At 42.9% G+C, this 24,123-nt stretch overlaps 2 protein-coding genes across 6 annotated transcripts; one reads left to right on the forward strand and one right to left on the reverse strand.

Annotated features, from left to right (window-relative positions):
• Positions 1-85: 85 nt before the first annotated feature.
• Positions 86-24,037, reverse strand: LOC147156180 (gamma-aminobutyric acid receptor subunit rho-3-like). 4 transcript variants are annotated; one of them, XM_086065599.1, is made up of 14 exons: positions 23,914-24,037; positions 23,043-23,252; positions 21,947-22,006; positions 21,504-21,604; positions 17,423-17,524; positions 10,865-10,977; positions 5,255-5,322; positions 4,291-4,514; positions 4,012-4,094; positions 3,771-3,908; positions 2,747-2,899; positions 1,545-1,606; positions 1,356-1,487; positions 86-1,256 (listed from the first exon to the last, which is right to left on the reverse strand). In XM_086065599.1, the coding sequence occupies exons 6-14, from the start codon at positions 10,881-10,883 to the stop codon at positions 963-965; spliced, it is 1,173 nt and encodes a 390-aa protein (XP_085921725.1). In that variant the 5' UTR covers positions 10,884-10,977; positions 17,423-17,524; positions 21,504-21,604; positions 21,947-22,006; positions 23,043-23,252; positions 23,914-24,037; the 3' UTR covers positions 86-962. The 4 variants fall into 4 exon arrangements, with proteins under 4 accessions (XP_085921725.1, XP_085921724.1, XP_085921723.1 ...); XM_086065598.1 differs by lacking the exons at positions 17,423-17,524; positions 21,504-21,604; positions 21,947-22,006; positions 23,043-23,252; positions 23,914-24,037 and adding an exon at positions 11,277-11,450; XM_086065597.1 differs by lacking the exons at positions 17,423-17,524; positions 21,504-21,604; positions 21,947-22,006; positions 23,043-23,252; positions 23,914-24,037 and adding an exon at positions 11,277-11,450 and having other exon boundaries at positions 1,356-1,606.
• LOC147156181 (CD276 antigen-like) lies at positions 10,740-23,601 on the forward strand. Of its 2 annotated transcripts, none has more exons than XM_086065602.1 (8): positions 10,740-11,393; positions 16,027-16,188; positions 18,943-19,245; positions 19,899-20,183; positions 20,622-20,948; positions 21,077-21,184; positions 21,853-21,915; positions 22,527-23,601. In XM_086065602.1, the coding sequence occupies exons 2-8, from the start codon at positions 16,116-16,118 to the stop codon at positions 22,598-22,600; spliced, it is 1,233 nt and encodes a 410-aa protein (XP_085921728.1). In that variant the 5' UTR covers positions 10,740-11,393; positions 16,027-16,115; the 3' UTR covers positions 22,601-23,601. The 2 variants fall into 2 exon arrangements, with proteins under 2 accessions (XP_085921728.1, XP_085921727.1); XM_086065601.1 differs by lacking the exon at positions 10,740-11,393 and adding an exon at positions 13,015-13,384.
• Positions 24,038-24,123: the final 86 nt, after the last annotated feature.

A 24,123-nucleotide genomic window follows, 5' to 3' on the forward strand; every position in this document is an offset into this window, starting at 1 on the left:
GTTCTGGTAAGAAGAGACCACTGGAATTTTAACTTCCTTGTGAGGATGAAAATGTAAAAAAAAGAAAAAAAAAGAGAGAGATCACTTGTGACAGGGTCTTTGTTTCTTCGTTTATTCAGTAATGGCCCTTAATAGTTTGTAGAAACACATATACAATTTCAAGAAAAAGTACAGTATGTGAGACCTTTAGGATGACCTGGATTTCTACACAAATTCGCTATAAATTGGGATTACATTTTTTTTTTTTTTTTACCAGACCTCGTTCTCTGTCTTTGTGACTTCGATGAAGTTCAGATGACATTTTCGACCAATTTATGCAAAAATGCAAGTCATCCAAAAGGGTTCCCATACATTTTCTTGTAATGGAAGATGACACAAAGCTCAGAAAATTAAAGTATGAAAAAGACTGTACATTACCCAGTTAAAAAAAATAAAGTAGTAGAAAGAAGAAGCTGTCATCAGAGAGAAGTTGCAGACATTGCTCAAGTCTTTATGCTGCAGTTCTCAAAGAAGTGGTACGCAGTCTCCCTCTAGTGGTCCAAGAAACAAACAACCTTTTACGCTGTTTCTTTTCAAAGTAAAAACAATATTCAACATTTGTGTGCAATAAATCTTAACCAAATCATTTATTTATTTTGCGTACACACTAATGGATCCGAGGCCGATGATGTTTCTTAGAGTTGGCAGGAAAAAAAAATCGTATATCTGATTAATCTGATTAAACTGCTTAACCAAAAAAAAGTGGCTTCTTTTTTCCTCTCTAAAGATGTGAATTACAGGCAGAACTTTCTCACAAGACTTTGCCCCTCGGAATTAAGTAACAGAGAGGACTTTTCAAGTACAAAAACACTCAACAACGGCATTTACTGTTTCATTTGAAGTAAGAATATATCAGCATTGACTCGGCAAAACTCAGTCCAAATGTTTTGGGAAAGGGCAAACAACAGCCGATAAAACGCATCTCAAGAGTAGAGGCTCCAGTAGATGGTGTTGAAGAGGAGGTAGGACAGCGGGAAGGCCAGGCGGGAGTACGAGTCGATCATGTAGCTGTTGCTGACCAGGAGGTCCACGTTCTCGCGCACCGAGCGCTGCTGGCGCAGGCGCGTCCCCTCCGAGGGCCGCTGCGGCTCGGGGGCCGCCGGGTGCTCGGGCGACAGGGCCCGGGCCGGGCGGGAGAACGGCGTCAGCTCCACGTCGTTGTCGTGGAAACAGCCGTCGAAGGCCATGGCCTGGCTGGCGTTGAAGGTGGACGGGAGCTGCGAAGTGAGGGAACATTTGCTGGGTATGAGTTCTTCAGAAGATGTGTATTGTCTCCGCTCGTCCACTGGAGGGAGCTGTTTCCTGCTTGCTTTTACCTTCCCCCTCCTCATCTTCCTCATCTCCTCCAGGGTGGTGAAGTAGTTGACGGCGGCGTACTCGATCACAGACAGGAAGACAAACAGGAAGCTGGTCCACAGGTAGATGTCCACCGCCTTCACGTACGACACCTGCAAGTCAAGTATGAGTACTTGTACTCGAGTAGCGAGCGTGAGTTCAGGTGCTACCTGAGGCATGGACGAGGACACGCCCGTGATGATGGTGGACATGGTGAGCACGGTGGTCATACCTGCAGGGGACATGGGAAGGTCAGAAGTTCGTGCGCGTGCTTCAAAATACACGGGATGGACAAAAGTATTGGGTCGCATCGCAGCACGATTCAATCAAGTATTATCGAGAGTTCTGAAATATTGCTCGCTTTTAATTCAGCTATTGTTTTTTTTTCTAGGGACACTGAATGCCATTTTCTTTCTAAGACCGATACCAGTACGAGCACTCAACTTTTGAGTGGTCACCACTGACACAGATACCAAGTATCAATACCACTAGCTTTTGTTATATGAAATAAAAAAAAAAACAATGGCAGATGATTTTGAAGAAAAAAAACCATATATTCCAATATTGCCTTTTTTGTTCAAATTGCATACAAATTTGTGGCCATTTTCTATTCTTCTAAATTCTCATTTCTAGTTCCTGATTGTAAAATGGCCACAAGAGGGCGACCGTCACGAGTTACCATACCTTGAAATAAGGCCTGTTATCGGCCCAATAACAAAATAACTCACCCATCCCTATTTTTTCAGAAAATTGGTTTGAACACCTTACTTCATTCATTTTTAAATATTCATTTTTATAATCGTAAATAAATAAATAAATACATACATTTAAAAAGTAAAATTTAACATATACAAGACATTCAAATTGATTTGACTAATATAATTGACTTCATTATAAATAATGCAATAAAAAATTACAATAAGCTATTTTGTTTTTAAAATGGATGATTTAACAATTTACAGACAAATGTCAACTCTTTTTTCCTATAATATTTGTTGCATTAAATTATCCCCTTTCTCATTAAAATTGGTTAAATAAATATTTCTAATTATTTGACTTATTCAATAATTGGTTAATTTATTTGTCATAAATAATACAATTGTAAATAAATCAAATGAATAATTTTACTTATTTTATTCAATACTGGTTTAGTTGTTTCATGATTTTTTAAAATAATTCTAAATAATAAAACGAAAATATGAGAATATGTTATGATCTTGTTACAAATATTGACCATTGTGAACGTGTATATTGCATGAACACATTATTTTTTTTTTACACTACGACATGCAACATTTGTTTGTTTTCAAACTCAAAATGTTGCCTGCGTGTGTGCGTGTGTGTGCGCGTGTGTGCGCGTGTGTGCGCGTACCCAGAGAGACACGGGCCGGCACGGCCCTGCGGTCGATCCAGAAGGAGACCCAGGACAGGACCACCATCAGCATGGTGGGGAAGTACGTCTGCAGCATGAAGAAGAAGATGTGCCGCCGCAGGATGAAGTTGATGAACAGTCGGTTGTACCAACCTGGCACATGCACACGCACACTGTATCACGCACTAGTAGCCTCCTCGACACTACTAGTCGCAGCAAAATGCCCACTAGTAGTAATCTTGTCTCATTGGTAGTGTATAGTTGTTGTTATTTCAAAACTTTTTCCACAATGAATGTTACCCTTAGCTGGTCCAACGCAACTGAACTGGCTGGTGTTTGTCCCATTTGGGGCTTTTTGGTGTATTTGATGCGTTAGATCAAAGAAAAAGTACTTAAAAAAAAAACACTAGGAAGCTAAAAATGTCAGCAAATTGTCATAACATGTAGAGGTTCAAAATGACACCGTGCGGTCATTTGTAAATTATAGTAAATGGGAGAAGGAGATTTATACCCTGTTTCTTTATAAAATGCCCATTTTTGTCACATTATAAAAGGTACTTTTTGATATACTTTAAACCACTGACCCCCCCCCCCCCCCCCACACACAAAAAAACAACAACAACAAAGAAACAGGCATGCATAAAAAAATCTGCTGTTATGATATATTGACTTTTTTCAAGGATCTAATTATGTCATATAAAATATTCCAATTAGAATTTTAAAAATATATATACAGCATAGTTAGTTTTGTTCATAGCACAATACTGCTTTTATTCCATAGAGCGCATAAAAAAATAAAAATAAAAACGGTATATATATGGATAGGTCTGATGCCACTTAACATTCTGAGGAGTTGGAAGTAAAAATCGATTTATAATTGACTTTATTGAGTTATTATCACACTTTATGAGCAGACCCCATTTTGGGCTCAAATACCAAGTCTAGAAAAAACAACAATCCACGGGTTAAGAATATAGAACAGGGCACAATCTCTGCGGCCATTTTATCCGGCCCATCTCCAGACCTGTGCTGCTGTAGAAGGCCAAGCCGCTGGAGGGGTGAAAGTGCTCGATGAAGAACTGAGACAAAACAATCTCGTCCGTCCTCAGGGAGTCGTTGCCGTTCTTCCAGTAGAGCATCAAGTCGTTCTCGTTGTACGCGTCTGAACACAAAAAACACATTTGAAGGAAGGCTCTGCTTCACCTTCACAAAACTCATTTGTGTGCGTGCGTGCGTGCGTGCGCGCGCGCGCGCGCGCGTCTCACAGCTCTCCAGCTCCAGCGAGCAGTTCTGCGTGTCCAGAGGGAAGCTGCTGAAGTCCATGGAGCACAACGATGTGACGGTGACCCTGAAAGCAACACAAAAACTTTTCAGCAGCCAGACAGCATCCATCTTGTCCCCGACTGACCTTTCGGGCGACGTTGCCATGGCAACCCGGCGGCAGCGAGTCAGCCAGGAAGGTTCGCCGTTTCTTTTCATTTCGAACGACATCGTGTGGGCCGGCCGCCGGCTTTGAGGACTGAAATGCGACGTTGGCGGCGCACCTGACACTGTAGAGGATGTTCCCGTCGGGGTAGACGCGCAACATGATGTTCTCCATGGTGGTGTCGTGGATGAAGGAGCGCTTGGAGTGCGCAAAGAAGACGTCCGGCACCCAAATCTTCTTAACCAACCGCGAGTCGAACGTCCTGCTCTGGTTGTTGCGCGACGGGAAGGCCAGACGCTCGTCCTTCCAGTAGTGACGCAGGTACAAGGTCATGGTGAAGTCCTGCAGGCAAATCCGTGTGAGTTAGGAATCTTTTTTTGCCGCCGTTGTGGGAGTGAACACGACGACTCGATTCCCGGTCAATTGAAGTGGAGTTGCTGGAGCCGCGCCTTCCTGCATGGACTTTCCAGGTTCTCCCTGTATGTGTGTGCGTGCGTGTTCTCGCCCACATTCCAAAAACATGTTAGCATGTTAGCTTGATTGAATTAAATTGACCTAAAGTGTGATGGTCAGTGCACATGATAAGAGAACGGAAAAAGGCAGAAGCTATTCTTTTTCCATGTGAAAGGAGAGTCCATTCCTTTGGTAGATTCCAGGACTGTCACTATTGAATCTTTTTACAATCGATAATCCTATCGATTATTGCATTGAATAAACAAATAATCGCCCCTCCCCGACCCCCATAATTTGCTTTTTGTTTTTTTGTTAATCCAATTTGAACGCGGGTTGACTTGAGAGGATATAACTACTCATTATCTTCTGTGCACATGTATTATTGAACACCAACAAAATTAGCCCAAGCTAAACAATTAGCAATCACAATTAGCACGCTAGCATTTAAGGTAAACAAACACTAACTAGCATTTAGTTTGCACATACATCATGATAACAACATGGCACGTGTAATACTGTCTTAAAAGTCACTTACAGGTTCATTGAACACAATAGATTGATCAAAATCAGAAATCTGATTTTTGTGGGGGTGGGGGGGGGGTCCGCAATTTTATTGTGCGGAAACTCACCATGTTGACTTCAGAGATGCTATCGATGCTCTCCACCTGCACGTCGATGCCCACGGGGATGGCCGCTCCTGCCGGTCAAAAAAAACTTCATTACCGATACGATCGATGACACTCGCTTAGAACAAGTGGTTCTTAATCTGGGTTCGAACCAACCCCAGGGGTTTGGTGAGTGAGATTCAGTGGTTGTGTGGCTTCAAAGGATATTTGACTTGCAAGTGGAAAATCATCATTCAAGACTTTTGTCAAAAGACTTGCAAAGGTTTGTTTACTCATGGAACGCTGCCACCAAGAAGTCATTGTGTCGAAACGGTGAAAATGTCCAAAACATGTTTGTTATGACTTTGTGTTGTCGGTGCCGTTTGCTCGTGCAGGTGCGCTTAACGTTGCGGCCCTGCAATTTTCTATCATGACACGACAACAACACAGCAATGAGAAGGCTTCTTTTTTTTCTCCTTTTCTTTTGACCACGTCTGCGGGCAGTCTCGTGTCCTCTGGGGTTTGGGCTGCTCCCTGACCTCCGTCTACTTCCCGGGTATGCGTGTGTGCGTGTGTGTGTGTGTGTGTGTGTGTGTGTTAATTCCACCTGAGCGTCAGCATGACAGCAGCTCAATAAACACTTTATCTAATGAAGCTCGGCAAAGCTCCTGCAGAGGCCGTCGCCACGACAACCGCTGCCGGTGCTGGGAAAAAGTGAGCGGGCGGTTGACTCATGCGCTGGTTTCCCACGTCACGCTAAAAATCCCGGTGTGTGCGCGCGCGCGTGAGGTGCTACTTTGAAGTTCAACTCGCTGAAAGGGACATCACCTCAAGTGATGCCGATGTGTTGGTAAGTGTTGCGAGACGAGCGTTGCCGCTACCGTTTGCTACCACGACACGCATCATCGCAAATGTCTTGCGTAAAGCCGCGTACACGCGCAGACCGATAATCGCGTGTACTTGTGTTACTTTTGTGCGTGAACCACAAAGAAAGTGAGAAAGGGGAAATGCAACACGGCCTGTCGGGATTACTGGAGTGACGTTCATCCGTGTTTGCCAGACGACCGAAGCGGATTTTTCGGCTAACAAGACGTTGTCATCTGTGTTTACTTTCAAGTCGTAGTCATGTAGCGCTAATCATTTATATGAGAAATTGGATGTGAATGCTGAAAAAAAATAATGTAAACAGGGAGTCATACTGAATGAGGTGGAATGTTGAAAGATATGAAATTATGTCACATGGTATTGAATGATTTGGAATGATATTGAAGAATGTAGAATGCTCTTGAAAGCAGTGGTGGTGCAAATGCAGACATTGATGGCGTGGAATGCTATTGAATATTTAATGATATGGAATGAAGTGAAATGATATTGGTGAAAATGTGCAAAATATGAGTGGAAAGTGTGTAAAAACTTGAAAATCATTCGCTTGGTGAACTCAATGAGCTTAACATTTTCTCATGTTGAATGGGAAGGAATTGTTGAATATGTCATTGGAAATGAATTGGGAATTTGTGGGTCAAAAAGATAGATTAAGATTTTGCAAAGTGAAATGAAAGAGGTGAACGTTTGAATTTTGAATAGGAACGATACAGAACTTCTAATAGGGACGATATGAACCCGAAACCTAAATCCGAACCCTCTCACGCCTAACCTAAGCAATTTTTTGAGGTGAGAAATATGCAATTTAGCAGAAAAAAATTGACATTTTTGCTCGGTGAGTATTGGGGGAGCGCTGAAGATTGATCTGAAGGTGAATTGAAATTCAAATTTGAAATGAATTGTGATTTTTTTGGGGTGAAAAATGTTCAATTATGGAAGAACTATAAAGATTAGGAATGACAAAAATAATAGCCTGCGAACCATGAATTTTTGGAATATATTGGATTTGGAATGGTTCGAATCGGTCGAGAATTGTAGAAGTAGTTGAAGGACAAAAAAGGGCAGAATAAACAGATATGTACTACTACTACTACTACTAATAATAATAATAGAGGCTAGAATAACATATGTGTGAATTATCCACCGTGTCCAAATACATCAAATCAAACTAAATAAACAAATGGGAAAAACTGGAATTTTATTGACACCAAAGATGATAAATGTTGACTTTCACATGACCACGTGCTCATGCATGTCCATCTGTCAAATGCGCGACGTTCAGGTGAGGGTTACGAATGTGCGCGGCTAAATGAGGCATGAACGCTAACATACGACTTGCTCTTGACAAGAATGACCGGAATGATGATGACGATGATGATGATGATGATGATGATGGATAGGCGATGGGACGTGATCAATCACGATGACGTGACAGATGCTGGCTGCGACCTCTCCGTCAACTCGGTCGCACGACTCAACTGACACAACAGAAAACCAAAAACGAACGCCGGCGAGATTCAAGGAAGAAGAAACGGCAAACGTGACGGTTTCATTAGGACAAAATGGCGGCAAGGTTGTCGCAACGGGCTGTTGCAGCGCCGTAAAAAAAAACGTGGGCGCAAATGAGAGGACGGAAGAGAAGAAAGTGAAGATAATCATAAGGGCGGCGTACGGCACGGCAATTACAGTGGAGAGTAACCAAATCCTTCCACGACACGCATGTAAAGCAGCAACGTCGTACGTACACGCGTGCTTGTAATCATGCCACGGAATCGCCGCGCAAGCAAAATGACGGCGGGCCGACGAGTGCGCCGCCCGGGGTGGTCTGCCCGTCTCGCCACGTTTTCTTTTTTAACCTTATGATCGTGACAAAAAAGTATTTTCGGAGAATTATTTATTTTTTTTTTTTTTGCATCAGGGCGGGCGGGAGAAGACAGCGTGAGGAAATATGAGGCGGTCTCCTACACAATCCATACTGACTCGACGCACAACGCAATCAAGCTGGCGCACACACACAAACATTCTTTACTCATCATAATCAACATTTGACCTGCGTGTGCTCTTCAAGACTTGAAGCGTTGACATGACATCACCTCAAGTGATAGATTTGTTTCGTGTGTGTGCGCTTGCATGCGTGTGTGTGTCTGTGTGTGTGAGACGTGAGTGTCCCCAGGACAGAGCGGAGGTGGAGGCCTCATTTGTTTTCTGTGGCATGCATGCACACGCACACGCATACAAATACGCTACAATTAACTTGCGACGCAAAAATGCTAGCACATTTAAACCCATGCACACAATGCACCCAAAATCACAAAACAAACACACGCACACACAACGGTGTATAATTGTCATGAATTAGATCACAACTATACACTGAACGCAAACAAATATACTTACACAAACACAGTATACGCATGCACAAATACATAACAACATACATAATATCCCAATACTGACATTCACACATAAACACACACTCGGACACACTACAGTTATACACCACCGTGAACGCACACAAAAACTACACGTCGCACACAACCATCCATAAATGTATACACACATACATCACATTCTAAATAATACAAATTCATAATAACAAAAATACACAATATCCAAATATATGTATCATTTCACAAATATGGACACACTTTTTCAACTCATGCTTGCATTTTGTGTAAAAATTAAAATTAGAAAAAAATAATTTAAAAAATAAAATTATTATTTTATTAAGTCATGCTTGCATTTTGTGTAAAAATGAAAATAAGTAAAATAATAATAAAAAATAAAAATTACAAATAATTTTTATTTAAAAAAATTGTGTGTAAAAATATAAAATAAAATAAAATTTGAAAACATTTGAAAAATTTAATATTTTTTATCATACCTGCATTTTCCGTGCAAAGAAAAGATAATAATAATACAAAATAAAAAGTAACAATAAAATAATTATTTTTGAAAACATTTGAAAAAAAAAACTTTAAATAATTATTATTTTAATAATAATCACATTCTGTGTAAAAAAATGTTAAAACCTACTCCAGGTCAAAGATCAATATTGTTGCACATGACCAAATGTTAGCTTTTATGTAGAAAAGGGTACGCAACTACATTAAAACGATTTAGCCGCTAATAATTTCAGCAAATGTGTTACTTCAGAAGTACGTAACAAACAACAGTCAAACAACAACAGATACACAATAAAAGCTTCGATGTGTTTTCAGGAAGTGGCTGCTTTTGTGACACGACGGAGCCAACAGTGTGTGTGCGTGTGTGTGAGCTGGGAGACCAAATGACAGGTCCTGCAGTCCAATATTGACCGTGGAGGCGCTGAGCAGGAACACAAGTTTCAATTCTGAGAACATCCAGAGTGTTTGTTTGTTTGCGTGTTTTCAAACGGCAACTTACTTACACAGGTGACGTTTGAGCCAGAAGTCTTTCAACAAAAGAGTCAATATATTGTCGTGCGTGGCACATTTCGGACGTTACTTTGTTTCCATCTGCTTCAGACCTGGAATATAATCCAGATTATTGCGCGCGACCCCCGCCCAGCATAAACCGGCCCCCACGCCCGACTCACATCACAGCAGCACGCGCTCGTTGTATTACAATAACACGCACGCAAGGACTCACAATCACACGCGCACACGCCATTGTTATCTGGGTCATTTGTTGAGTGATTTGGGATTGGCCGCGGCGCCCCAGTGACCTTGATGACATCATCGGGTCGAATTGTCATTCTCATCATAAGCAGCTTCCTCATCATCATCATCATCGTCAACATTTGCAACTTTCCTCGAAAGCCTCAAGTAGAAAGCGAAGACAACGCCAATTGCGGGTTTGAATGCAGGTGCGCTCGTTTTGCTTGCCGAGAAGTCCAGATTGTTCATCGTTCCACGTCATGAACTTGATTACATCACGCTCTTTCTCTCAATGTCAAACCAAACCATGTCTTTTTGTCCACAAATGTCTGCTAGCTTAATGCTAACATATAAAGCAAAAACCATATATGCACAACAGAACTAAGCATATATGTCACGGTAATTATAAACCTTCACACAATTGCTACCTTGTCACACACAAACAGAGCTGAGGCTCGACATGAACCGTTTCGCACTGCAGTTTGCATTTTGCGCCTTGTCAAAATCGATTGAATAGCAAAGCTAAGAATCAACCACTGAGGCAACCGGCAAAAGAACGTAGAAGAAGAAGAAGAACCGCCAAGACGGTCCCAAAAAGCTCCACTGGGCTCACGTCACCTACCGTGGATCAAAGGAAGCTCAGTGTTACTTACTTACGTAGCAGCTGTTAGCTAGCAGCAAGCTTCGGCTGGCTACCGAAACATTTTGCGGAATCGCTCCTAATTCCTGACAAGTATCATTCTTGCGAATGGATGACGAGGAAAAGATGGAGAAGCCATGCTAGTTGCTAAGCTAACCTAAGACTTATGCGGTTAGTACGTAAGATTCTATTTAAAAAAATAGAAAAGTCATTTTTCATTTGTTATATTGTCATATTTGTATGGTTAAATGAAACCCTTGCTTAGATTCACAGCTCAGGTAACGACCAATCACGGCTCACCTGTTTTCTGGGTTTGGTCATGTGACGTTAGCAAACTGAGCCACGGTTGACATGAAAAACAACGACAAAATCGTATTGCTGAAAATGGCTAAATGAGGCAAGTATCGCTTTAAGGTGAGTACATACGACACGCGTGCGTGCGTGCGTGCGTGCGTGTGTGCGTGCGTGCGTGACCTCCAAATCCCGGTCTCATGGCGAAGTCGTGCTCCTCAATCCTCAGCAGCTGTTCAGTTTTGATCAGCAGAGTTTTGGTGCTGTCTTGCTTCTTCAATTTGTAGTCAATACGTCTATTCAAAACACACACACACACACACACACCTGATGAACACAACAATTCCTCGAACGTGCCCGAAGTCCTGAACACGACGTCAGGCACGGGATTATATCAGATGAGAAGGTCATTAATTGTCATTGCAGACAGTCGCTGCTGCCAATTTAGCCATTTGCTTGCTATTTTTAGCGAATACAACAAATGATAAAAGCCTCAATTTGGTCAAAAGATGGCGACCAATCTCTACGAAGGAAATGAAAATGTATTGATTAGCATGTCGGGTTGAGTTTGATCCTTGCAGAAGATTGCCATCACCCTCCAAACTTGAACTTGCTGTTTTCCCCGAGGAAGACCTCCTTGTGCCTCCTGCGTCCGGAGCTGCGTCCACCGGTCACCAAGGCGACCAGGCTGGCGGCGGCCACGGTCAGACAGGTCAGCACGTCCACCTTCATATTTCACAGCATGGCGCCCCCCCCCCACCTCCACACCTCGCCCCCCTCCCAGACCTTCAGCCGCCACCCCCGCACCCCAGACACCCCCGCGTCTTCCCGCGGTCCAGTCGGGCCCACTAATTGCGGGCGTCAAACATCTGGCGGGTCGGCAACGCTTGCAGACGCATCCCGGCGAGTCGTCCCTCGTCTTCTTCTTCTTCTTGTTATTCCGCCGCCATCCTTCATGACCGGGCGCTTTGCCTTCCTGCCTCACGTCGGTCGCGCTCGTCGTCCGTCCGTCTGCCTGCCGCTTGCTTCATCTGCGGATTGTTCTCTCTCTCTCTTGCTGATTAAAATCGATATGAATCCATTTCTCCTGGCGATAGACGAATGACACTAATTCCACACTAATCCTCTTATCTACGGCCACAGCAATCTTTCTCTAACCTACAAACACACACACACACACACACACACACACACACACACCCCACACACACACACACACACAAACACACACACACACACACACACACACACACACACAAAGCACTCAGCACTAATCAGGATTTTCTCGCAGCGCCACGAAAAATGAGGCACCTGTTGCGATTGCGTGGGGCTGGTGAACACCTTTAACTTTTGTGTGTGTGTGTGTGTGTGTGTGTGTCTGTGTGCGTACAGTGTGTGTGTGCAACCAAACAAAACAATCAAAAAGGTGGAAGCTGCAATCCAACAATAAAGTCGTCCCGCTAATCCCAAAAAAACTGCACCTAATCCGCACTCATCTCACACCTCAAATTACACCTCTGGAAAGTGATAATCCCCCCCCCCCCCCCCACACACACACACACACACAGGCACGCGCACACACCCCCACATAGTAGTGTATCAGTAGGTGTGTGATGTGCTGCAAATAATCCCGATTTTCAATTTGTAAATGTCGAACGTGGCACACGTTTCGCCTTAATGTCCAAATCATAAAGAGTAAATTTGCAAAATTGCAGTTCCATATTTGTCCACTTGGGGCAGCAAAAACAAGTCACATTAATGATCACTGTCACTTATCGATGATGAAATATGTCATTTGAGAGGCTCTCGCATCCCGTTTTATGGCAAATTTTCCGAACGGCAATTGAGTTTATCTACCTGTCAAAATGGCCGATTTCCTGTTCAGTTACAGGCCATGGGTCTGTGAGACTTGTTTTTGTGTGTGAGTTAATTCTTTTCTACATTTCCAGGGGGCGCCACTGAGTTAGTGGGCTAATGCTATCTTAAAATGTCAATGGCGCAAAAGTGTTTCACTTCTCAATCCGTCTAAATAAACTTTTTTCCCCATTTTTTCCCCATAGTATATTTGATAGAATTTTCTACTTTAAAGCTTCACTTTGTAACATTTGGCCAAAAATATCTTCTTTTTATATCTTTATACATTTATGACTGAAACATTTTTTAGTTAGTAGTTTAATACAAATTGGCAAATGGCAAATCCAAGTCCAGAAAGTAAAAACCCTGCCAGTTTATCTTTAGCCTCAGGTGCTAGCTAGCTAGCTAGCTCCCTAATTAGCTCTTATGGTGCTCGTTTAGCTCGCTAAATCAATGGCTAAAGCCAAACTGTGGCAGTTTTTTTTTTCTTTTCTGGACCTGGATTTGCCACCTCGCTCTTTGTGATCAATGTATTCAATCAACTAAACTCATTGATTATTTGATCAATATTTTTACTTTTCTGCACAAAGAATGAGATCAATGAATATATTTAGGAAGAAAATTGTTATTTGAGCCCGTTTAAAACAAACCCCTCTGACATTTCAGCAAACGGTTGCCGTGTGTGCGCGCGCGTGTGCGCCCAAGCAAGCTCCACCCACGGTGAGAGAGACAGCGTGTGTGAGAGGGAGCGTGCGTGCGTCTATTCTCTAAATAACCTGTTGATCCAGTCAAGCTCGGGCGCTCGCGGGGCTCTCTCAATCACTCTTCCTCTTTTGGCCTCAAGTCAGCGTAAGTGTACCCCGACTTCCTTACGTCTCCCTCCTCTCTCGTCCTCGGCTCATTCTCACACAATCTGCTCGTCTTCTCTCATAGGATTTCACATCTTGTGGGTGTCTGACTTCCTATGGATTTATTGATGTTTCACTCTTCTCAGCTCACTTCAATACTTATTGACTCCTCATGCGCGCTTATTGACATCTCACTTCTCTCATCATTTTGTTAATGTCTTGCTCCTCTCACGCTATTACAAAGGTCTCACTTTTCTCACAGTCTACAGATGTCTCACTTCTCCTATGACATGACATTTCTAAAATCTATTCAGTATACCTGGCTCTTAAACACGCATGGCTAATTGGGACAGAATCTCATATCTTCTCTTCCTCTCACACTGAATTTCTCCCCTCTCACGTTTTTGATCTCACTTTCCCCATTGTTACTCTGATGTCTCTCTCCTCTCACGGGGGACGTCTCTAAAGTGATTACAGTAGTCTGACTCCTCTCTCAGGCTTCCTGACATCTCACACCTCTAAGATGTTATGATCTCACTCGTCTCAGGAGTATTTTGACAGAGGTCAAGGTATCGGGCCTTTCTCAAAAATCTCACTCCTGAAACGATTCGAGCAGTCTCACGCCTCTTCAAGATGCTGACCGATCACTCCTCACAGGCCGACGTCTCATCATGATGAGCCGACTGCTTCCTCGCACTGACTTTCTGACGTCTTACTCCTCTCACAGATTCTTACAAATAATGGCCTTACACTGGGATAACGATTTTCGCAGTCTCCCATTAAGAGCTGGAAGTCAGAAGGAAAGTATGAGAGAGTCATTTCGATCGTTTGTCTTTCTCTAGTTTTGCCCTTCAGCAAGTCTTTCGGTCTTTTGCGGTGATGTGACGTCCGACAACCAATAGATGAGCTCGAACGAAACCGGAAACAGGAAACTTGGCAAGCAAATCCCGAGAGCGGCGCAGACGAAAGGAAAACAGCAGCAAAAACGCAAAGAACTCAGAAGAACATGGACTGTGAAGGCAGCTGGAGCCAAAATCGTCAGCGTCTCCGTTTTGTAGCTTTCGACCAAGAGCATGATGATGACAAATAGTGAAAGAATCTGATTGTGGTCTTGTAAAAAATGAGCCATCAAAATTGACAGTCTTGATCAAATCTCAGATGGAGATGTGGCTGGGACTCGAAATTGTCTAACTGTGAGTTAGACGTGAGATGACATTTTTCCGAGGGTCTTCCCTCAAATCATCTGATGTACGTAGCATTACTTTTCACTCCTCCGCCTTTTTGTCCAAGAAGGAATGCATTGCATTTTTCCCCCACACTCTAAAAAGAGAATTGTTGAACCAATTTAATAATATTGCTTCAATTGGTTGCACACAATTGAATTAAGTTAATGCAAAGTAAATATAAGTTTAACAAAATGTTGAGTTTATTCATCTTAATATATTCACTTGAATTAAGTGTAACCAGTAACAGACTGGTTAGCACGTCCGCCTCCCAGTGCAGAGGACGCGAGATGGAGTCCGGGCTTCGGAACTTCCTGGGTGGAGTTTGCACGTTCTCCCCCCCGTGCTGGCGTGGCTTTTTTCCGGGTACTCCGGTTTCCTCCCACATTTCCAAAGACGTGCGCGGCAGGTTGATTGAACACTCCAAATTGTCTCGAGGCGTGACTGTGAGTGTGGATGGTTGGTCTCTGGGTGCCCCGTGATTGGCTGGCAACCAGTTGAGGGTGCGCCCCGCCCACTGGCCGAAGCCAGCTGGGATGGACAAGCGATGAAGAAAATGGATGGACGGATATTCACTTTGGATTCATTGAATTCAATTGCGTGTCACCAATTGATTGATTTTGGATTAATTTAATTCAAGTGAATATATTAAGTTGAATGAACACAAAATTAATTCAACTGATATTCACTTTGGATTGGCTTAATTCAATTTCGTGTTACCAAATAAAAAGCAATTTTATTAGATTGGTCGACAATTCAATTTGCAATCTTTAATTGGTTCGACAATTCTCGTTTTAGAGTGTATGATGCCAATCTGTTTTGTCTATCTGAGGAATAGTGAGGTCACGGGCAGCGGTCAGAGTCTAACAAAGGCCGCTGATAAAGTGGTTTAATAATAAAGTGGTTATTAATATCATCGTGTGCTGCTGGATCGAGCTGGTCGCATTTTGAATCTGCAGCTTGTCTTTAATTGCACCGACGGGCTGCCTGTCGACTTTTCTCTGTCAAGAGACGACACGCCTGACACATTTGGTTACATTTGCACGTTTTCCTTTCCTATTATGGATGCGCGTCTATCACTCGGGTGCGGATCAGCACACTTGATCTGGCTTTTGTGCCGGAGCGTGACAAGCTCTTGCGTCCTATCGTCTCACTCATCAGATCAAGTCAAGCCAAGAAATGCCAAACAAAGCGCGGCGGATGGCAAAGAAAAAAACATTCTCAGGGAGAACTTTTGAATCTGGACTTGAAGGTGATGAAAAGACGCAAAATCCTCCGGGACGAAAGCCTGGATTCTCCCTCGGGAGCCGCACATGCTCTGTCACGTTCTCCGTCTTCCTGTGTCCACATCAGCCACAACCGCTCAGTAATTATGCCTTTCTGCTCCTTTTTTCGTGTGTGTGCGTGTGGGCCGCCAAAGATCCCAAGGAAAACCCGCGGGAAGCAGCACGGCGACGCAGCGGAGAGCGTGGACTGAAGGCCGCGTCCATTTTCAGAAAGAAACTAAACATGTCAGCATTCATTTGCATCTGGGCCTGCTTCCTGCTCCGGATCAGCGCCGCCGCCCAGGACAAGACGCCAGGTGAGACACAAGCACGTCTTTGTCCCACGGATAAACGGCAACACCCAAGGGGGTCGCTTTGAGGGGAAAAGTGACCCACTTGGATCACATGTCGGGTTAGAAGCTCACGCGGGTACAAAAGCTTTGAAAAATGCTGTGTCTTGTAAGAACGCATCTGAGGATCTTTTCTTTGCAATGCCAGAAACAAAAATGATGAAATCACAAATTGAGTATCGTTGGTGACAAAAAAAAATGCTTGCAATATTTAATTTTCATTCAATGTAAAAGCAATTTGCAATTTTGTTCTGGATTTGAGCAAAATACATGAAATTGATGATGATTTAGCACCAATCACAAGAAGGAGTCATGCGATAAAACTCCTTTGCTTCCGTCTGGGACGTTCCGGGGCACAATTGGTGCCGGGCTCTAGGAGAGCAGTTTTACAGGTTTGCCGTGCCAACTTTTCAACACAACGTTTACGAGGGTTGGGCACACACATCCGATCTTTGAGTAGAACAAAACATGCACTTACGCGGTTGCTCAAGCATTAAGATTTGTTTTGTGTAGCTCAGTGATAATGTTTCCACTCACACTTCCAATCCCAGCACTTCAAACTACAATAATGTTTTGCATTCCAGTCACTGTCAAAGTTCTTTCAATGTGGCTTTATTCACCTTTAGTTCCACTTCACCTGCCTCAGTTTGTCTTTAATCTACCGAGCGCTTAAGATTTGATTTCCTTTCCTTCATTCAAGTCGAGAATGTCTGCTGAAAGAAAAACAAGTCTTAAAGCCACAAGTGCGCTCAGATTTGGAATATTTATTCTGTTGAGACGTCACGTATTACTTGCTTCATTCAATAAGAGCGCAACAAGCTTAGCTGGCAATTTGCAAGAAATGTCACAATCAGGCAACTTTGGCCTGTCAAGACAAGTAAGCAAAAAAATGCGCTTCGGGGTCTTTGCTGACCGTTTAACTCGACTTCAGACTAATTGCAGGTCACATTTTGACGTCTGACGTACACGACTGGATTCGTTTGAACGACAGCAAATCAGGATGCCTGAAGTGGTCCACAAGTCTTCTTTTTTTCCCCAACAATATGCTATACAATATATTATACAGTATTTTTCAACAGTATACAGTACTTTATCAATTAGTCTTTTTATTTTTTGCAGCATTCTTACTGAGAAAGGAGAGCAAGTCGTTTATGAAAGAAAGAAGAACAGTAACACACGTGAAAGAAATGAGAACACTCACATGCTAGCTGCTGTTTGCAACAGCTCACACCCGGCACTCGCGCGCAAGCTCGCTGACGTCGCACGCCACCTCACCAGGATCCGCCCTCTTAAAACCCCAAATCTAAAACACAGACATGACAATATTTGCAATGTTTTCAAATACATTTAAAATGTGAATGAGGAAAAATATTATTGAGATGACAAAATGTCACTTTTTGAAAATGGTCTCCTCTGAACCCTGAACTATTCCCTCCCACTTTGCCTTTGAAGAGCAGGCGAGCACATCGGGGAGTTTTTTTATTTTTGGGCTTTGCTAATCCGCGCAGTGAGTCGGCCAAGTGACTCATTGCTTTGCTACCGTCCGTCTATGCCGCAATTCAGCCAAGGAATGACGGGAACGTCCGTCCCGTCTGCTCGCTCGGGAGCGAGGGCAGATGCCCCAGGAAAGTCGTGCCAGGCCGGGAGAGTCAGGGCCTCGTTTTAGAGCCTCGGGGGCAACAAAAACACACATCACATGCTCCTGCAGGAGTCGTTGGTATGCCGGCGACGCCTCCACTTGGCTAACTGAATACAAAGTAGAAAGCACGAGGATGTGTTTCACTTCCTCTTTCGACTCGATGAACAACCCTCGTCATGGTCTGCCCGTGACGTCATGAAGCTCCGAAGAGGGAAGCCGCACCCACTTAAATACGTCAGGACGAGCATGTCGTCACATCAGTGCTAACGCATGTGGCACCTCGACTTAAGCAAGCCCAAATTTATGAGTTTTTCAAATTACAAGCTGCTGCTTGGCTGATGCCATCATGCCCTCAAAGGTGGGAAAGGACACGGATAATGTATTACACCTTATAAAACAATATATTTATTGAAATTATTTTTCAGTTTTACTGTCGTTTTACATTGAAACTATTCAATTCTGCAGCCTGAATTCTCTTCAAGGGCTTTGGAAGCAGTACGCAGCAGACTTACTGTCTCCCTCTAGCGGCCAGAGAGGTACACTACAGCTGTAATCTGCTCTCAGGCTTTATCATGCTGCACTCATTCGTTGCTGCTCAAGTTTTTTTTGTACTCAATAGAAGGACAGTTAAGATACCGTATTGTAATTGTGTATATATATATATATATATATATATATGTGTGTGTGTTAAGGATCTGACCAATATTTATGAATGACCCATTTCTTGATTCAAAGTTGAGTCAAATTGACCCAAGTAGAGGATCGTCCATTTTTGACCCATAGTTGGATTATTTTTGACCCATAGTTGGATTATTTTTGACCCAACTGTTTTCAGAGTGTACATGTACTCAGTATAATTATATAAAGTAAGTGTAAATATATGGCACTTTATAGACTTTAGTGGGGGACTTGACCTGACCTGCTTGATTTACACTAAGAAAAAAAAGGGGGGGGGGGAGATTTATGGTTGATTTATCTTGGCCTCATTTACACCCCGAAAACCGGGCATATGAACAAGGGTGTGTAGACTTTTGATATCCACTCTGGTTAAAGATCCCCACAGCCTCCTCTTCCTGTTCCAGATGAAACCGTCACATGTGTGGTGTCGGAGGAGTGCTACCTTCCATGCATGTTCCTCCCCGCCCCCAACCAGAGCGTTCGCTGGTTCCGGCAGGACGTACTGATGTTGAGTTTCGGCGAGACGCACGGCGAGACCCATGTGGAGCCGCTGGCCGGGCGGGCCGGCATGTCCCCGCCCATGATCGCGGGGGGCAACGCCACTCTGGTCCTCAGGGAGGCGGGTCTGAAGGACCGCGGCATGTATCGGTGTCACGTTCGCACGTCCCAGGGGGAACACAGCGCCAAGGTGGTCTTGAAGGTGGAGGGTACGTTTCACGTTTCAATTGTTGGGAGACCGATTCGAGTCCAAATCGTATGCCAAAAGTGATGATTTTTGACTCTTCAAAGATTTATGACATCTTCACACCCAATGAAACATCCAGCCATCAATTTTCATGGCAAAGTAATAAAATATGAAAGCGAAATTCACATTTTTATTACGTACCATTTTTTACGATGTTGCATGTGGGCGTGTAAAAAATTATTGAAGGGTCATAAATCGTTTGTGTATTTTTGTTGTTGTTCTTGCATTTTTCTTTTACGAATGACAGGTGCACCATTTTATTGTTCTTGAGCTGTTCTAAATCATTCTAGTGCTTTTTTTTATTTATTAGTGTGGAGGTGTCAAAAAATCGAAGGGCCCAAAAATGGGATCATAAATTATCAAAGGGTCACAAATCATCGGGTGTTTCTTTTATTGTTTTCTAGTGTGCTGTTTTGTTTTTGGGGTGTTATAAATTATTGATGGGTCACAAATCAAACACTTTGGGGTCATAAATTATTGGAGGGTCATATATCAAGCTGATTTTGACACACATTACGTGGTCCTTTTGACTACTTTCGATTACTACTATTTATATTTTATATTTATAGACTTTTTTTCATGCTACTAGTTTGATGTAACTTTGTGCACGTGCAGCGCCCATCCACGACCTTTCCCTGGAGCTGTCGCGGCTGAGCGGTTACGAGGAGATGAAATGCATCGTGCGTGACGTCTTCCCGCCGCCGCGGGTCACCTGGGCCACGGAGCCGCCAACCTTCGAGGACCTGCGACCGATCACGCGCATGCTGGCCGACAAGCGGGGTCTGTACACGGCCGACAGCAGGCTGAAGGTTCTGAAAGGCCAGCCGGACCTCATCTACATTTGCAAAGTCAGCACATCCTACGGGGGGCCCACGTGGACGTCCTCATTGCGGGAGAGAGGTGACACCGGAGAACCTTCTATAGACTCGTACCGACTTTCGGGACTATTTTCTTCTCTATGGACAACTTTCTCTTGTACGGAAGAGGATTAGGGCCAGTGGAGAGAGAAAAAAAAGTTTGGCAGGATTCTCACTTTAATCTCAGAATTCTCACTTTAAAGTCTGACTTTAATCTCAGAATTCTCACTTTAAAGTCTTCCCTTTACTTAAAGTCTGACTTTAATCTCAGAATTCTGACTTTAAAGTCTGACTTTAATCTCAGAATTCTCACTTTAAAGTCTTCCCTTTACTTAAAGTCTGACTTTAATCTCAGAATTCTGACTTAAGTGAGTGAGAATAATAGCAGCACTAATAAAGTCAAAATTCTCACTTAAAATTCAGAATTCTGACTTTAAAATCACCTCTAACCTCCTGTATCCAATCATGTTCCCCCTAACAGCAATAACAGGAAGTGAAGGTCGTGATTTGACCATCCCGTGCTTCGCCCCGCCGTACCTGAACAGCCCCACCCTCCACTGGAGCTTCTCCAACGGCGAGGACCCGGCGCACATCCTGACCTACGACAGCCGCTCGGGGCACAGCGTCTCGGCGCCCGCCTGGGACCGCCACGTGGAGCTGGACGGCTTCAGGGTCCCGTTCGGGGACGGCTCGCTGCGCCTGATGGACCCCGAGCACGCCCGCCACGAGGGCACCTACAGCTGCGTCTTCTCCATGCCGTACAACACGCACACGGAGCGCTCCGACGTCGCTATCAACTCCCCCACTGGTGAGCAGAAGGTGGCGCTAACGTCAACATCTGCCTGAATTCATACCACGCAAAAGCTCTCCAAAGACCTACAAGTGCGTTTGTGTGTGTGTTTGTGTGTGTGTTTGTGTGTACGCGTGCGTCCACAGGCAATCGCAGCACCTCGCCGCAGACGTCATACTGGTGGATCGTCGGCCTGGTGGTGGCTGTGACGGTCCTGGCACTGGCGGCCATGTTGGTCTACCTGAAGCTGCGAGGTGAGACCACGACAAGCTTTGTGTGTGTTTGTGTGTGAGATGTTCACAATGTGTGCGTGTGCGTGTGTCAAGGTTGTTGTAGTTTTACAATTTTCGTTTCATTTTTTTTGTTAGTTTTAATTTCATTTTGACTTTTGTTTTTTAAATGTAGTTAGTTTTATTAAGTTCAGGGTGGTTCTGTTAGTTGTTAGTAGTTTTAATTAGTTAAAAAATGCTTAGTTTCAGTATTTGTTTTCTTTTCTTTTTTTAAATGTGTATTACTTGTGCGCAATATTTGATGAACACAATGGTAAAATGAAAAAAGTAACTCATTTCTTACCTAGGGTTGTATTTCGGCTCAGGGCGACGTCATCTGAAGGTGCTTTTCTATTTACTGCTGCTAGATGACGTCACTTCTGTGTGACACACTTTCAAACATCCCTATTAAAATTTTTTTTTTAATTCCGGTTAAATAAATATACTTAAAAATAACATCTAAAATCATCCCCAAATGCTCATGCATTAAATTAATTGCCAAATACTAAAACAAAGGACATTTTTGCTATAATTATAGTTTCAGTTAGTTTTTGTTTTTTTTAAAAAGCATTTTCATTTTTATTTTATTTTGTTAACGATTTTTTTTTTCTTCATTAGTTTTCATTAAGTAAAATAACCTTGGTATGTTTCAGGAAACACAGCGAAATCTTCATCACGTGACCCCGAGGAGGCGACGGAGCTGAACTCGGTCAAAGGTACACTAAAAAACAGGATGGAAATACTCACACATGAACACTAGGTGGCACCATTGTGTTGTCCTGGCAGAGAACCACTGTAAGGACAAGCCTAGAGACATATAGAAGACAAAAAAAAATGCTGTTATGTCTTTAAATACAGCAACATTTGCCTTTTTTGTTTTAATAATAATTTTAATCATTGACATTTGGCATGAAATTTGTCCCTGAGGGATTCAGATGAGCACAATAAATTCCAATTAGTTTGGTACAATAAAATAGTTACATGTACTTGACAATAGGTACAAACTAATTTTGATCCATTTCATATTAACATTCATTGAAAATAGTCCTTGAAGGATCAAATTTGCTACAAAAAATAAAATTAGTACATTGTAAATATATATTTGTTTACATTTTGACTTAAATATTTTCCCCTATGGGGATTAAAATTAGCACAATAATTTATGCTCAAACGTTATTTAAAAAAAATATATATATAAATACACTCAACTAAAAAATAAAATAAAATGTACGTAATAAGCATTATATTGCATATTGCTTCTGTTGAATTGACTTTATGTGTGATTGATCTCTTCATAATTGTTTACGGTATTCTGTGGCCTTTTTAGACTCGGAAGGCGGAAATGAGAACAGCAATCGGTTTGCCGCTGGAGGCAACAACGGAAATTCGGGCCACTCCTGACCCCACGGAACACCACCACCACCACCACATACACTCTGAACTATGTATTTATTGTAAAACACATTTTGTATGAAGTGAAAAAAGTTGGGGATGTTGGGCCTTCAGTTGAAACTTAAGGATCAGACGAAAATGCACTATAAGCTTTACAGTTGACCTTTATTTGACCTTTGAATCCACATGTTCAGTTGTTCGGGACTTTTTGCACAACTGGCTGCTGAAGGACAAAATTCACAAAAGCTGTTTGGGTGAATGAAAATTTCACATGGATGCCTTTCTGTGACTCTTCCAGTCTCTCTGTAACCCGCTGATGACCCTTCAGCGAGGAGGGAGGTGGCCATTGACCTTCGAGTCTCATCAGCAGGTTGCCACATTGAGACTGGAAGTGTGACAGAAAGGCATTAAAGTGGACGTCTTTGGAAAGTTGCTTGAATCAAAAACAAACCTTATGAATTTTGGGCGTTCACCTCCCTGGAGAGAGCAAATGCAAGCCAGATGTTCTTTTGAGAAGGGAGGGGGGGGGCAACGTGGAATGTAGGCTGACTGGATGCCTAAGAAGGCTTGGTGGAATGTTTTGCTGACGTCCCGCTTGCTTTGACTCCCAAAGCGTAATCATCTTCAGACATTCAACAACAACAACAGTCTCTTGACCCCCCTGTGAGAGAAGCACAAATGTCAACATCTTCTCGGGGTAAACTGGACCACAGGGCAGAATTCCGACACAAACGCATCTCCAAGACGGCCAGTGCCTTGCGAAACAAACTGGGGGCAAAGGTCGCTCTCTCAGCTGAACTCCGTGAAAGATGGCGGACACACAATATATTGACATGTTGTTGAGTCGGACATTTTCACTCACTTTTGTTGCAACCTGTTTATACATTATTAGTGTTCTCTCTTTGTGTTGACATTTTTCATGCTTTTCTCTTTTTTTTTTAAACAGTAGTGTACCTATTTTTTGTTTAAACTCTTTGAAGGTTTAAACATTTGGAGCTTATATAATAAATGTTTAAAAAAAAATAGATGACTACTTTGCGGATTTCACCTATTGCGCATATTTTTTGGAACGTAAACCACTCCTTAATATTAGGGGGGGAATCTTTGACTGTCTCACGATTTGATTCGATTCAAAAATATTTGATTGACAATGATTTCTACTTCAATTAATAGACGCGCAAAGAATCGTCATGATCTACTCCAGTCTGACTCGCTAATGCTAATTAGCGCTCTACTCGTGGCACTTTTATCACTCAAAAGAACGGCTATTCGTACAAAACACTTTAGGAATGTTTACAGAGAAGCATCTTAACATTACTCACCGGCATATGCTCTTCCTACGCTGCAAAAAAACAACTTTTATTGGCATTATTTGATCGTGACTCTTTCCTTCTGCTCTCAAATATGGCTACAATTTAACAGTGTATCAGAACGCGCGGAACCACACTGCCCCTCAGTGGCCAAATTGGGTACAACATGAACAGCACTCCGAGTAAAGGTACACACAAACAAGGGCAAGACAGTATAAAATA

Source organism: Leptonotus elevatus, chromosome 21, assembly GCF_054856555.1.
Source record: "Leptonotus elevatus isolate MCC_2025b chromosome 21, RoL_Lele_1.0, whole genome shotgun sequence".
In the NCBI taxonomy this organism is placed as follows: Eukaryota; Metazoa; Chordata; class Actinopteri; order Syngnathiformes; family Syngnathidae; genus Leptonotus; species Leptonotus elevatus.

What these genes read in the sequence shown, in the direction of transcription:
- LOC147156180 (XM_086065597.1), bottom strand. Translation starts at nt 11,413, where the DNA reads ATGAAGGTGGACGTGCTGACCTGTCTGACCGTGGCCGCCGCCAGCCTG. An exon ending in CATGAGACCGGGATTTGGAG is followed by an intron (nt 5,323 to 10,864) that starts GTCACGCACGCA and finishes TTTGACCGGCAG; the next exon opens with GAGCGGCCATCCCCGTGGGC. An exon ending in GGCCTTCTACAGCAGCACAG is followed by an intron (nt 2,900 to 3,770) that starts GTCTGGAGATGG and finishes TGCATGTGCCAG; the next exon opens with GTTGGTACAACCGACTGTTC.
- LOC147156181 (XM_086065602.1), top strand. Translation starts at nt 16,116, where the DNA reads ATGTCAGCATTCATTTGCATCTGGGCCTGCTTCCTGCTCCGGATCAGC. An exon ending in GTCCTCATTGCGGGAGAGAG is followed by an intron (nt 20,184 to 20,621) that starts GTGACACCGGAG and finishes TCCCCCTAACAG; the next exon opens with CAATAACAGGAAGTGAAGGT. An exon ending in GGTCTACCTGAAGCTGCGAG is followed by an intron (nt 21,185 to 21,852) that starts GTGAGACCACGA and finishes GGTATGTTTCAG; the next exon opens with GAAACACAGCGAAATCTTCA.